Genomic DNA, 15,602 nt, shown 5'->3' on the forward strand with positions numbered 1-15,602 from the left:
ATTATATTGATTTTCAAAGATTAAATCTAGAAATCTTTAAAGTGACGTCACATGACCCATGATGACGTCACCATGACGTCACTCATCGGAACACATCCTTGCTATAGGGACTATGTCTATGGTAACTTTGAAGGATGTACGTGTATGACAAGGACGAATGGCAAAAGTGAAGGCCATAAAAGACGTGTACAAAGTCTATGGATTTTTTTTCCGACAAAAAGAAGAAGAAAGAAAAACAAGAGATCTATGTCTGTTTGCAACAGAACATAGGGCTTTTCCGCATTATAAATTTTTTTTTAACAATAACACATCCCTGACTATGTACAATGTTTTAATCGAATCAGACTTGGCGTGAACAGGTTCCTGTATTGAAAGAAAATGTGACAATTGTAAATTTATCGAAATGTTTTTCCTCACAAAATTTTTGTCTGTATGACCGAAAACACAAAGTATAGTATACAGATACATGTGTTGTACAGTCTAAATGCACCATTTGTTGTCTAGTTTTCAAGTGAATTTTCCAAAACTTAACCAACTGTCTTCATAAAAAGCACACATTCATAGCTGGATATCCCATCTATAAATAAAGACAATCGCGAAACAAAACGTACATAAAAAAGGAATTAACATGCATGACATGAAACAAATTAGCATCCTCAAAACGAGCCACCCCCCTGAAATTATGTGTTTGTACGTGCATGATGATTTGCTGTACACTGTCCTCCAACCGCGTACAAGCTAAAAGAAATGGCAGAAAACCTACGAAAATGTCGCCACAAGGACTAGCACAAGCTAATCAAACGAAAGCTCGTTGCTTTCCTTATCGATGTGTGGTGATCATTTTTTTGTCCTAATCTAGTCAAGTCACGGCAAAGGAACTAAAAAAGAACAACCAAATTCATCCTCAAAATCGCACCCCAACTTCTAGTGAACCAAATTCTGCCAAAATATACTGAATCTTTTACTGAATCCACATATCATTTAGAGAAAAAAAACGTTCGCTTTCAACTTAATACCATGCATGCCATCTTCAAGAACCGCTACTTCTTTTGTAAATGCGTAGTTCATATAAACAGAGCTGTCGAACACTCCGGCCGATTCGTGACGAAGCCCTGCAGATAAAGGTCGGGATTTGACCTCAGCAACACGTGCGCTTCGGGCTGACTGACATACGATGTATGTGCGTATGTACAACGTACATGCACGTGTACATGTACATTGAGGACGTCCTGTGCATGTTTTAAAGCAGAGGTACCCCGGGTATTGTCAACCTGAAGTTTTAAGCGTGCGCAGGGCATGTCCAAGTTCGCTTATCGCCTCGAAACTTCGAAATGTTTTAGACCTACCCTTAAATCGACGATTAAAGTAAAAAGTAATATAAAAACTGTCATGGTTGATTTTTCAGGAATTTTCAAAGGTTAAAAGGTCTTTTCATTATAACTTCCAGTATGATGACGTCATCATTTTTTTTTGGTGCACAGGTGTTGTCTGCATTGAGGTCATCATATACACCAATTTTGAAGCGATTACCGCAAACTTTGTCACAGACATCCACTGCAAATTCTTTTTTTTTCAACCTACCCGTAGAGGGTGTCTCACGGCTGATTTTATACTGATTTCCAAAGATTTAATCTTTTAATCTTTAACGTGACGTCACGTGACCCACAATGACGTCACAATGACGTCAATCTTCGGGACACATCTTTGGTATAGGGACTATGCCTATGCTGACTTTGAATACTGTATGACAAAGATTAATGCCAACAGTCAAAAATGTCAAAAACAGAACATACGGATTAACCGCTTTTTAATTGAATGCAAAATATTTTTTGCTTTGTGTTGAAATTCCATAATTTGGTTGGTTCGAGACGGCACAAGTAGGAAAGCCACACACATCAACTGAAAATTCAATTGTTGACATTTTCAACTAGCCTCCATGGGCGTCACCAGGATTTTTTCTAGAAGGGGGCAAAATATATTTTTCCAAAAAAATTCTTGTATTTCTGGACATATTCTCGATTCATCAGTTTTAGAGGGGGGCAGGGACATTTTGCCCCCTCCCCCCACCCATTAAATTTACACCAATATGACTTTGCGCCTCTTTTTCTTTTCTTTTTTCTCTTTTTTTTGCTTTTCCAGGGAGGGGGGGGGGGGGAAAGTGCCCCCCCTTGCGACGCCCATGCCTGCCTCGAGAGGGCGCTCTAACATTTTATGATGTCACCGGTCATTTTTTTGTGAAGTACAACCTAGCCACAGACTAACATCGTTGAAAGCAAGTTCACATCTTTTTGAAATTTTAACTTATCAGGCACTGTCGGTGTAGCGTGAATTTAGGTTTCTATGAAATTCAGACTCATTGGTAATACTGCGCATGCGTAAGTATGATAATTAGGAGAGTGACCGGTCACGTGAGAGGGATTAACCAATAATAGAAAAAAGGGGTCCGATTTTCATAGGTCCGATTTTCATAGGAGTCGGATTTTCATGTGAAACCGGTTTGGACCGGAAGGAAGGGCCACGTGATTTTGCACTTAATATCAAAAATGAAAATGCTGGATTATTCTATCAATTCCCGTAAAAAGCTATGCCCTGACTTGTCGATGGCGGGGTCTTTCTGGTGGAGCTTGGGTTTCGGTCGCTTAGGCCCCTGTTGGAGAACGTGGCACTTTACCATTTAATAGCAGTTGTTGTGGGCTATTTGGTTGGTGGTGATGTTACAATGCCTTTCACTTGGCTCTGTGTGGTCACTGCTGATGAGCTTTTGGATTATACTCCAGGCTTGGAGGCCATATTGGCTTCTTGGCCATATTGGTGGTTACCACAAGGGTTTGCCACAAGCTTTGAAGCTGTTCTGATATGGCTGTTATTAATTCCTCCCCAGCTGAGATTGTATCGACAGCAAGAGGTTCGTTTTCACTCAGGCGTTTGTATTTCCCGTTAAGTTCAGCACAACGGGATGCTAAGCCTGGGATGTAATCAGTGCGGCAGCCCGTGGGGATGTTCATGCACCACCACATCAACAAACCGGTGTCATAGTTATCGGGGGTTGGATCAATCTCAGCTATAGATGGTGTTTGAGCTTATTGGTGAAGCCTTCCCAGTTGGCCTTACTAAGTTGGAATGGAATGGAATTGTTGTGGAGAGACAGTAGCAGTCACTTTGATTCCAATAGGGCGATGTAGGGTTTTTGGAAAGGGGTCAAGGACCATCTTGTTGCTAAGCGAGGCGATGTTGTGGCTCACAAAGGCTAGAGCAGGGTTGAAACTGTGGAAAGACTTCGGCAGTTACGCATTGTGAATAAGGCTCAGTTGACTTGCTTCCGGGCCAGCAATTCAAAAGCGTTGCCGTCTGTGATGGAATGATAGCCAATGATGCTGCTGTGGCTATTAAATCCCCAATAATAATGCGTGGCTTGGACTGTTTGTGGATTGTGGCGGTGGCATTAGGAAGGGGCTTCCGGATGGTTTGTAGACAGATGTTGCTACTCCACCTTAGCTCAGTATTCAGGACTTTGATGTTCTGGTCATCAGATATGGAAGTTGACTGGATGACAGTCCCAGTTTTGACCCCTCCCCCAAAAAACGCACTCCCATACATCTTGTAGGGGCGCTCATCGTTGTCAGTGTCATACCGTGGATTTTTGGTCAGTTGTTGGGACCATGGTGCATATCTTGCCGGCAAAGGACACCGCACCTGGTTTTCTTGCAGATATTGGCAAGAAGGTAGTCTTTGGTTGGCCATATCCCCTCAAAGTTATTACTGTCAGTGCCCTGCTGGGGGTGGCGATGACATCTGGAATTTGGAGAGACATCAGGAATTTGGGAAATCATCTTCTTCCTCCGTCGATGTTAATCAATGAACAGCTCGTTTGTTGAATTTGTTTTTGTTTCTTTGGTTGGAGTGGCACTGGGACTAAGAAACAGGAAATACAATTGGCACCAATAATAGCCAATGCCCTCGGCGCCTCCACAAATGCAGGCTTCCATGCTTTCACTGGAGCCGAGCAGACGGGCAAGTTTGCGGTGAAGGGCAAGCTCAATTGTTGGCAGACACTAAATTAGTGTTCTGCTGAGGTGTTTTCTGCCTTTGCTGCGTTGGGAGCTGCCTGCAAGCTGACAGCCGCAACAGAAGGAGGCATCAAGGCATTTGTATGCCAACCTGTCACGTTGCTCGAGTGACGACGATGATGAGGAGGATGATCCTTCAATTTACTTCTGACACTGCAGCAGTTTGTACTGCTGGTATGGTCCGCCATGGACACAATCCTTTATAAACATTAGACAGATGAACATGTGTTTGCTGTAAGATCTAAGAGTGTATGTACATGTATGTAATGTTCCAGCAAAATACGTCATGTTAATAAATAGTCGGAAATACGTTGATATTTTACTGGAAAATTCAGCTGTATACTCCACACACTAACAGGACTTTAAAAACGCATGCAGAGCAGTTACTTAGTATAAGAAGCATTATTAAAAACCCCAAAGGGGTAAATGGATACTTAATCAATACTTAAGCTCCTATTTCTACCACTATATTGTGTGCATTTTAACCCGTTTTGGGGTATATCATGGAAAATAAGATTAAGGTATCAGAAAATGGTCAGAAAAAATGGCATTATCAATTTTTTGTTAAGTTAAAACATCCCAGAAGAAGGTCCAACCAATTGCCAAAAACTAACATTTCATGCCAACGGAAGTACATTGGCCCCTCCACTAGAAATTATGGGGTAAAAGGAGGTCAATAAAAATCAAAATGCTGAAACCAAACTTGGCAATAGTGTCCAAGCAGTTTGGTAGACCGTCGGTGATTGGTTGATGTAATGCAGCCTAGTACTTCTGATTCCACATTGGAAATTATACATGTACTATTCAGAATCTTTCGGTCTGGGAACCAGACTAGCTCAAGTTCCATACCGCGGTGCAGTAAGTTTACGCATGCTTGTTTAATTCCGGAAAATCAGGTAAGAAAGCCAATTTTTTTCCAATTTACTGTTCTAAATAAAAAAAAATGTAGGGTCAGTTTAATTGAGAGAACGTTTTCTGAGCTAACAGACTTTGGGGAAGCGACAAAACTTTTTAAAGAATAACATAAAAAGGAGGTGTCCTCAACTACACAAACCCCAAAATTAGGCGGAGAGGATAACATAACTACTAGTAGTACTACAGTCGTTTTCCTAGTTCCGGATTTTTCCTAGTTCCGGATTGCTTCAAATAAAAACCTACCTCTTTGGGATTTGTATCAATAATTTTTTTCTGACGAAGTACATTTTGAAAAGGAAAATATAAGCTTCTTGATACATGAAGATCTTTTCGATAAAATCTTTAGAAGAGGAATTTTGGCCAGATTTCCGACTCGCAATTTGACTTGTTTGGACAGTTTGTAGAAAATCGCGGGAGCTGCGAATCGACTAGCCCCATAAATGAGGCCAATTTACTGGACTACCTCCGTAAATAAAGGCCACACTTCCACCATGTACAAAAACATGTCGAACTTTGTCAAATTTTGATTTTCACATTTAGCCTTAGTTTGCAGTTTATTTTTGCTTTAGAAGCATACTCACCCTCTTCATAGGCTAATCAGAAAGTGCTGCCTTTTTCAGGTGTCTAATTTTCGTGAAATTTCATGTTGAAACTTTGATGCGCAAATGTGTGCAAACGAATCTGGAAATTTTCACGAAAAATAGACAATTTTCTCCTCGGCACATCACTCGTACCGTGTGATTTCGAATATTTTGTTTATACACTACAGTCGTATAAACTCTTCCATCAAATGTTTGTTGAATCAAAATAAGTTGTAGAGTCTCTAATTTTTGAAAATTTCCCAACGAATGACCGTATGCAGTTGACTACCTGCGCGTGTACCTATTCGTCACTTACGAACCAACTACACGCGCATTAATCAATTTTGTGTGACGTATTCTGTGTGCTGTGTCAAAATGTTTTCGGTCCGTGCTTGAGTTCGTGCCGTTGCGCTGCAGACAAACGTTTCAACTTCATTTATCAGAAAATATGCTTGATTCGGTAAGTTCTGGCTGAAAAAAAAAAAGATTCTCTCGCGTGATTCTTTTTTTTGCGTGAAGCCGTTTTTGGGAAAAATCCATACCCGATCACCACTTACCTGCCGCCAAACAAATAAATTTTCACATCACATTTTGATTTCAACCAAGAGGAATCCAGTAAACAGCGGACATGCGAAAACAAATTAGTAAAAATGTGTTTTTAGAGCACATTTTGGATGCACATGTAGTGCAGATCTGAGTTGAAGCAGCCGGTCAAAACTGATTGAAGTGTCTGGAACAGCGGTACGTTATACGCATGACGTCGCATGAGCCAGCCAATGATAGTGCAATACGTCATTATGATTATTTATTTTCTCATGAATATTTTGTTTATTTCAATGGATACTTCAAATACGTCCAAAGATTGATCATTGCAACAGCGATCGTGCGCGGCCTAGCAGTTAAGAGTCTCGTGTATCAAGCAAGCGTCCGAGGTTCGAATCTCAATGAAGTAAGTGACTGATTGATAAATAGAAATTAAGGAAAGGAGAGGGTGAGAGTAGAGGAGGGAAAGTGGAGGGAATAACCATAAAAGTAGCTGGAGTTACCCAGCCCTAAATTTTATCATTGGGTTATCATTTAGGGCTGGAGGACACTTTTCACCAGCAGAGTTGGCAGGTCCCAAAAAAAATTGCGAAAAAATTGCGAAAATGTTCAATTTTGTCCCTGTTACACACTAATTGCAACTGCAACTCACCCCAAACTTGCCTGGAATAACCATTACACAGGTCCTTGAAGTAAAAAACGATCCACGATGAAGATTCAGCCTACAATTGCAATAACCACTAACCTGACAACCTAGCAGGCATGGCGAGGACTGCAATTGGTTTGTGCACACACAAAAATTGTGTACAGTGTATGGCGGTAGATTACCATGCACAGCGCGCTGGTACTAGTCGTTTTTGCCGGCTGCGCTGGCTGTTGGCGCATGACGTCACGCGGAAGCGTAACACCCGAAGACTGTTTCATGCACCAATATGAGGTTTACCACTCGCATCACAGCTGCGGTACTGGAACGGCAACCGATAGTCCGAATCTTTATCGTGGATCGTTTTTTAATTCATGGACCTGTGTAATGGTTATTCCAGGCAAGTTTGGGGTGAGTTGCAGTTGTAATTAGTGTGTAATGGAGACAAAATTGAACATTTTCGCAATTTTTTCGCAATTTTTTTTGGGACCTGCCAACTCTGCTGGTTTACGTGAAAAGTGTCCTCCAGCCCTAAATGACAACCCAATGATAAAATTTAGGGCTGGGTAACTCCAGCTACCATAAAGATGTAACTTTGGTGCTAGAAAATTAATTGAAAAAAAGTGGCGATCGAGTATGGAATTTTTTCCCCAGTTTTTGATCGATTAGGAACTGACTGAACCGATCCGGAACTAGGAGTAGGAAAAGTGACATTGGTACTTTTTGACGTCGTAAAGTCCAAATAAAAAGAGCCTAAATTTGGAAAATAACTATGTAGTATCTCCATCACTCAAGGTCAAATATTGAACCAATGTTACTTGAATTCATGGAGTAATTGAGCTGAAAGCAGCCTAAATGATGTTTTCTATCCGGAACTAGGAAAACAACTGTACTCGGAGAAAACGACTAGGGCCTAGCCTACAACAATACATGTAGGCCTACTCCTAGAACTATGAGGCTCCACATAGTGGAGCCTCCACTACGTGGAGCCTCATACTCATAGTTCTACATGTTCTAGGAGTACAGTCGTTTTCCTAGTTCCGGATAGCAAACATCATTCAGGCTGATTTCGGCTCAACTACTCCACGAATTCAAGTGACATTGATTAAAAAGTTTACCTTGAGTGATGGAGAGACCACGAAATAATTTTCAAAATTTACGCTCTTTTCATTTTGATTTTACAACGTCAAAAGTGCCGATGTCACTTTTCCTAGTTCCGGATCGGTTCAATCAGTTCCGAATCGATCAAAACTGCTTCATGCGAAAAAAAAAATCACGCGAGAAAATCCTTTTTTTCAGCCAGAACCAACCGAATCAAACATATTTTCTGATAAAGTATTATTTCGTTATCCAAAAATAGTTCATGCAAGAGAATTCCAGCAAATTTTAAAAAGAGAAAAAACGTAAATGATTTTGAAACTTTTGTTTGCAGCGCCACGGCTCGAACTCACGCACGGATCGAAAATCTTTGACCCAGCACAGAATACGTCACACAAAATCGATTAACGCGCGTGTAGGCCTAGTTAGGTTGTAAGTGCACGCGCGATCCGGAACTAGGCAAAAGCATACGGTCATTCGTTGGCGAATTTTCAAATATTAGAGACGCTACAACTTATTTTGATTGAACAGACTTCGATGGAAGAGTTTATACGATTGTAGTGAATGAAAAAAATATTCGAAACCACACTGTACGAGAGATATACCGAGGAGAAAATTTATCGTCGATACGCAGCTCCCATGATTTTCTTTAAACCGTCCAAACATGTCGGAGTGCGAGTCGGAAATCTGGCCAAAATTCCTCTTCTAAAGATTTTATCGAAAAGATCTTTGGGTATCAAGAAGCTTACATTTTCCTTTTCAATATGCACAGATTTTTTTTTGTTGGAGACTAATCAAAAAGAGGTAGGTTTTTATTTGAAGCGATCCGGAACTAGGAAAAAAACGGAACTAGAAAAACGACTGTAATGTAGGCTAGGCCTAGCCTAAATTCAATCTGGATCCAATTTTATCACCCCAAAATCTCTCCAGTATTGTACATTTATACATATATTATATCACACATAATAACAGCCTACTTAATGATAATGACAATGATAGTACAATACGTTACCGTGACCTTTGAAGCAAGTTTGAAACCTTAACAATAACAGCAGTAGTAGATAGTAGTAGGCTTTCCAACTGTCATGACTGTACATACGTTGGTGAGATGGGCGTTTCCTAATTTCGCTGCAAAATTAACACTCCGCCGAATTACCGCCGCAAGCGGCGCTATAGGATCTTTGGCCGAAACTGTCGTCCAATTTCTAGTTTCGTTATCGCATTTACAAATTCGGTGATGCTCAGATCAGCGCAGCCAGCTAGGCCAAGTTCGGGCAAGGACCATTAGTCGACTAGTGGTTGATTTGTGACGTACCTTACGCCTGCGCACTGATAGCAACGTGCGAACGTCTCTAGTCAAACGCTGGTCAAAATGTCATCGCAAAACTTCTAGATCCTGGCTCCCTGCTGTACGTTATGAACGCGCGCGGCTATGGTTACCAGCGAAGCAACCAACCCCAGTAGGGGCAAGTTCGCGCAAGGACTATAGTTAACCATTGGTCGACTAACGCTTGCCCGAACTTTGTCTAGTCGACGATGGTTAACTACGCTAGTCGACTATTTGGAACCAACCTAGGCCAAGTTCGGGCAAGGACCATTAGTCGACTAGTGGTTGATTTGTGACGTACCTTACGCCTGCGCACTAATAGCAAAGTGCGAACGTCCATGGTCGAACGCTGGTCAAAATGTCATTGCAAAACGTCTGGATCCTGGTTCCCTGCTGTACGTTATGAACGCGCGCGGCTATGGTTACCAGCGAAGCAACCAACCCCAGTAGGTTGGTTCCAAATAGTCGACTAGCGTAGTTAACCATCGTCGACTAGACAGAGTTCGGGCAAGCGTTAGTCGACCAATGGTTAACTATAGTCCTTGCGCGAACTTGCCCCGGGCTGGTTGCATCGCTGGTAACCATAGCCGCGCGCGTTCATAACGTACAGCAGGGAGCCAGGATCCAGACGTTTTGCAATGACATTTTGACCAGCGTTCGACTAGCCTGAGACGTTCCCACTTTGCTATTAGTGCGCAGGCGTAAGGTACGTCACAAATCAACCACTAGTCGACTAATGGTCCTTGCCGGAACTTGGCCTTAACCATCGTCGACTAGACAGAGTTCGGGCAAGCGTTAGTCGACCAATGGTTAAAGGGAATGTACATCATTGGTTTGGGATGTAATTTTCAGAAATGAACTATTTGGATAGTCCTTGCGCGAACTTGCCCTATGTTTCACTTGGTCAGTGCGGGAAACGCACGTCGTAGGTTGTGTACTATTATTAGTTTTCTTTAGAATTTCTCATCACGGCCCATATTTCAAATATTTCACTCAGGGTCTTGACAGCGTATGAAAAAAACATTGGCAGTAATGTGTTATTTAATGACGCAAATGGGGATATTAGTAGTTTCGTTGCAACGAAATTAGGAATTTCCAGTGTTTTTCTTAACGTTTATCATGCCTGGTAGGCCCCCTATATTTTCACATTTTTATCTATTGATAAAAGTTCGCCTGAAAGGATTTTTCACTCAGGGTCTTGACATTCTATACAAATGGCAGAAGTGTGTTAAGGACGGACTGTTTATTTTGTTAACGTAATTTGTTTTAGTGGCACTACAGATTCATAGAAAATGACAAAATATGAAAAGTATTAGTGTTTGTCCTTAGGGTTTCCCATCATCTTGCCCACGTTCATAGCTCCATGATAATACTGATGCAGGGCCTTGACACTGCGTTTTTTTCCATTTCATTTCATTTATTATTTCGCAGGTCAAATTTACAATGGGTAAAACAAAAATAAAAATAATATTACAGACAGTATAGACATCCAAAAAAAAAAAAACATAAGTAAAAAAAAAAAAATACACATTAAACCATAAAAAAGGACTAAGACCCTTAAACCAAGATAATTGCACACCCCTGCGGGATTGCTAACAAGTGAACTAAATCACTGTCAAGTAGCTCTCCCATAAAAGCAAGTAGCTGGCTCTCCCATAAAATCACTAAGCACTATAAAAAAAAAAAGGGGGGGGGTGGAATTTATGCAAAGAAATTGGAAATTCATTCTTTTCCTTTTAAAAATGTTCAAGGTCTTGCCAACTTTTAAACAAAAAGTTCAGCCATGGTCTTGCGATGTGGTCAACTTACAAAGGAAGTAGTGGAGTTGTTCGTAGAAGAAATAAAAGTATATTGTATAGGCCTATTGTTATTTTTGGATTACCTGTTGGCCTTACGTCGTTGTTTTTCTTCACATTGTCCAACCATGATCCAACAGCTTGCCGAAAAAAATCAGCAGTTAAAATTTCACGCAGGATATTGTCTTGCTGGAATTCCTCGACAAGCTTATTCTAAAATACGGTAAAGATTGGCGGGTTATATGTTCATTAGTATGGGCGTCGTTAGGATTTTTTGTTAGTTATAGAGCCGGGGGCAAACTACACCCCCCCCCCCCCCAATCCCTGTACTTTTCCAGCGTATTCTCGATTTATCATTTTTCGAGGGGGCAGAGACATCCCCGAACCAATTTAAACTATTTTTTGGGGGGGGGGGGGCTTTTCCAGAGGAGGCAAGCGACGCCCATGTTCATGAGACTTTATTAGAAGTAGTTGACTGTTTGATCGATTAACAATTGCAAAATGACCCGTCAACCTTATTAAACAAGGAAGCGATTTTTAAGCGGGCTAAGAGGCCTATGTATTTTAATGTAAACTGTTCAATCTGATGGTGCTGCACACTATTTACGCGTTACGGTAGGGTCCGGGTATAGGCCTAGGCCTATACATGTTCAAAAGTCGAAATTATCAGAGCAGAATTTGTAATTTACTGTCTACTTGCAAGTTCCGAAATGATGCTTTTCTTTCAATTCGACATGGCTGACTAGTCGTGCACGTGCTTGAGATATATATAATACCAGGTAATAACCAAAAAAGTAGCAAAAAATAAAAGCGCTTTGTAATTAAAACATTTACATGTATTTATTAGAAAGCGCTTTTATTTATTTATTTATTTATTTATTTTATTGTTATCACCGGGAAATTTAAACATCAACTAACGGAATCTACCATTTATGATGAATAAGACCCACCCGGCGCGCGCTTTTTAGGCATAGCACATTAGCAGACGTACGGAAGCACAGGCATGTTTTTTTTTACTACGTTGCTCTATATGTACTAGTACAGTGATCATTCAGTCTTAGAATAGTTTTGCTTGACCGAACTACCCAGATTTTCTTAACACCCAATATCTAATTTTTGGGGCCTTCCATTAATTAATAGTAATGAAAATAATCCTTGTTTTACCATAGAGCAAGGAACAGTTGCTCTATGGTTTTACCGGCCGTACCAGTGTTATGTTCGTGAACGAGACAGTACCACACCGGATTTACAAAAACGATACCGAAATTGAAATTCCTAGTTTCGGCGCACTGAATTTACAAATCCGTTGATTCCTAGTTACGCTGCAACACACAGTGTACGGGTACCACCTGCAGATCCGATCATCTATAAGTCAACCTCGTCCCCAGGGTGTCGAGCAGTACGCGCCCACCACTACCTGCTCTCTCACTATTGGAAACGCGGTTGGAAATAAAGTAAGCACTGGGGACGAGGTTGTCTATAAGTCTCATTCTTTTCGACGGAGGTCCAGGATCAGGGCAGGATTGGTATCTTGTCCCTCGTACGTCTCCAGGCTATCCCTTGCATGCCCTGGGACGATCATGATGGAATCAAGTGCTGCGGTCAGTGCGGATGTTGTAAAAAATCAGATTCAGAGTAAGCTAATCCTGAATCCTCCAATTTTAATACGATTTTGCACACCCCGCAGGGAGTTGAGGTTGGGAGAGTGGTGGTTCCGGACCAAAATGAAAAAGAATCTGTGGCAAGCCTGGAAGCTCTAAAAAATAGTTGGGGAAAAAAAAGGGGGAATCCCCCAGTGCTAAATTTCTAGAAATCTGAAGTCCTCCAGAAAAAATGAGAAAAAAAAAATTATATTGACATATAACTAGGCCTAGGCCTAATAAAATGGAGAGAAATATAATCAGACCGACCGTTAAAGGATTTTCTAGATGGAATAAAGCAACGCTCTGTGATTATGTGCAGCGATATAATACCGCACAATGAATATGTTTATCTTACTCTTAAAAGTCTATATCGAGGGGATAAAAAATTATGAAAGTCAATTTAAAAACTTGAATAAAAAGACACGTCAACTTAAAACAATTGTAGACGATCATAATTTAGAATTTGTACCGACAGGTTATAAAGGCCGATTTTTGAAGAAAAAAAATGTAATCTCGGCGATTAAAACATACAGACAACCCGAAGACTTTATACAGAGGCAGCTTTTAGAGAAACGAGAAGGTTTAAAAATTACTAGAAACTGGGAATTAAATCCTAGACTTTATAACAACGATTTAGTCAATTTTTTTTATTCTCACAAGGGACAAATAGTAAATAAAATCATATCGGAATTGAGATAGCTCAGAGGTTTAAAGTAGAGCTTGTACTAAAAATAAGATCAAAAAATCAAACCACATATATAATCAAAACGATCGAAGCTATTCATTATAGCAAGCAGAGAGCCGTTTTAAATCAAAGTCAAATAAAACGGGTTTTAAAAGAAGTGATCGATAAGCTATTAAAAAAGGATGAAAGGTATATAGTCGTGTTCCCTAACGTGGCGCACTTCGAAGCTTACCCAACTTTCCTTGTGTAGTGTTGCCAAACCTCTTTTTTGATAAACCTCAAATTTATGCAGTGAAATACTGGTACTTTTACCTTTTTAATGCTTGCTGTTTAACCTCTGTGAACAATTTCGGTTTCACAAAATTTCATCCGAAATGCAAAAACGGTCGCGTCCGGAAATTGGGCACAAATTGGCGGAGTGTTCCCTAACGTGGCGCACTTGAATAAATCTCGGAAAATTCCAAATTAACATTTAGGAATTTCTGTAAACTTGATAAATTCTGATAAATCATTATTATCTTAACTTACAAACCTAGCCAGATGTTTGTCAGAAAATTTTTTTTTTTATTTTTCGGGGCATTTTCAAAGGGTTCACTTTGCACTTGAAAATAAAATCGGAAAATCACGCCAAAATTATTTTTTCTTTTAACTTTGTAACGGGTAAATAAACTCGCGATTTATAAACGGGAGTGTTTAGAACTTGATGAAATTTCACTTTCTGTGAAATTTCAGTTAAAACCTTTGCTCTAGCTAGGCGATACAGGCAAAAAATCAAAGTGCGCCACGTTAGGGGCCGCGCCACGTTAGGGTACATCAACAATACGAATTAAGGATCGGGTTGGGTAGTTGATAAAATACTCGCGTTATACATCAACGTAAACAGATTTAATCCCGCGAGGGGTAGTTCTTATATAAATCTACCCGAACATCTCAAAATTAAACAGGCGATGATCAACATACAAAACGAAGATTATGAGTGTTTGAGATGGTGTTTGAGAGCTGCCTTAGGATTGTACACGGATAAAGTAAAAAATCAAATCAAAAATAATCCTAAATATAAAATCAACGAAAGCATTTAATCGATTTACACTGAAAACGACGGACTCAAATTGAAAGGCGTTGACTTTCCAACAATGGTTGATCAGATACCCATGATAGAAAAACAAAATAATTTATTGATAAATGTACATGTGTATGGTTATGAGTGTGATATATATCCATTATACGTGTCTAAAAACTTTGAATCAGAGTCACGAGAGGTCGATCTGCTTTTGTTTTCTAAAGGTGACAAGAATCACTATTGTTGGATAAAACATTTTACGAGATTGCTTAACGACGTTACGAAACATCAATGTTAGAAATATTTGTGTTGAAGATGTCATTGTCATTTCACCAATCAAGCAAAATTAGAAAGACATACCGCTGATTGTAAGGGTATAGATGCACATCCATCAAATATTGTATTTCCTACGGGTAAACCAAAATACGAAAACTGACAACTAGTCGAAAGAGACGTACCAATATTTAAAAACTGTAGGCATAAACAAAAAGCACCATTTGTCATTTATCCTGACTTTGAATCTATATTAGAAAAAACACCAGCATCGGGTGAAGAGGCAAACACAAAAAAAGACCCATGTTCACTGAGCTAGCGGTTATTCGCTGGTCGTCGTCTGATGCGACGGTAAAAATATGTATCAACAGACTTATAGAGGTAAAGATGCCGCAATTAAATTTGTAAAAACCGTGTTAGAATTACAGTTAGAAATAAATGCTATATTTAATCTTTGTCAACCCATGGACGATTATGAAAACTCGACCAATTGTCAATGTCAAAACCCCAAAGAACCTGAAAAGAAAAAAGAAAAAGAAGAATACGTGAACAATAAGGGATTTACCAAGTTTAAATGTCTAAACTGCAAAAAGAAGATTAGCAAATTTAGAAGGGTGAGAGATCACTGTCACGTCACGGGTAGATATAGAGGTGCTGCACACGCCTATTGTAACCTTAAACTGAGAATTAAACCCAGTTGTACACCGATACTGGTCTTTTTTCACAATTTACAAAATTACGACGCGCATTTAATCATGCAGGATATGACAAAATACAATAGCGAAACAGAAATACAAGTTATCGCTAAAAATTCTTCAAAAAGTATATTTCGATTTCGATAGGAAATCTACGATTTTTAGACTCGTTTAGTTTTACGATATTGTGGCGCAAATTACTATAGCAGCCTAGTCTCAGACACAACCTCAGACACAACCTTCCGAGCGTACGCCGAGAGCATCTACGGGGAAGAG

General features: G+C 40.0%; 2 protein-coding genes across 2 annotated transcripts in view; one reads left to right on the forward strand and one right to left on the reverse strand.

Annotated features, from left to right (window-relative positions):
• LOC119723825 (phospholipid scramblase 1-like) overlaps positions 1-8,928 on the reverse strand; it is an 83,171-nt gene extending 74,243 nt beyond the window's left edge. The window contains exon 1 of the mRNA XM_038194702.1: positions 8,860-8,928. The gene's annotated coding sequence lies outside the window, so the exon portion shown is untranslated. The remainder of the gene's footprint in view (positions 1-8,859) is intronic.
• A 3,508-nt stretch (positions 8,929-12,436) lies between these two features.
• The window catches only part of LOC119723827 (phenylacetaldehyde reductase-like), a 117,566-nt gene continuing 114,400 nt past the window's right edge, over positions 12,437-15,602 (forward strand). Inside the window, exon 1 of the mRNA XM_038194706.1 lies at positions 12,437-12,605. Coding sequence (XP_038050634.1) covers positions 12,551-12,605 — 55 coding nt within the window. The 5' untranslated portion in view covers positions 12,437-12,550. The remainder of the gene's footprint in view (positions 12,606-15,602) is intronic.

Source organism: Patiria miniata, unplaced genomic scaffold, assembly GCF_015706575.1.
Source record: "Patiria miniata isolate m_02_andy unplaced genomic scaffold, ASM1570657v1 HiC_scaffold_17, whole genome shotgun sequence".
In the NCBI taxonomy this organism is placed as follows: domain Eukaryota; kingdom Metazoa; phylum Echinodermata; class Asteroidea; order Valvatida; family Asterinidae; genus Patiria; species Patiria miniata.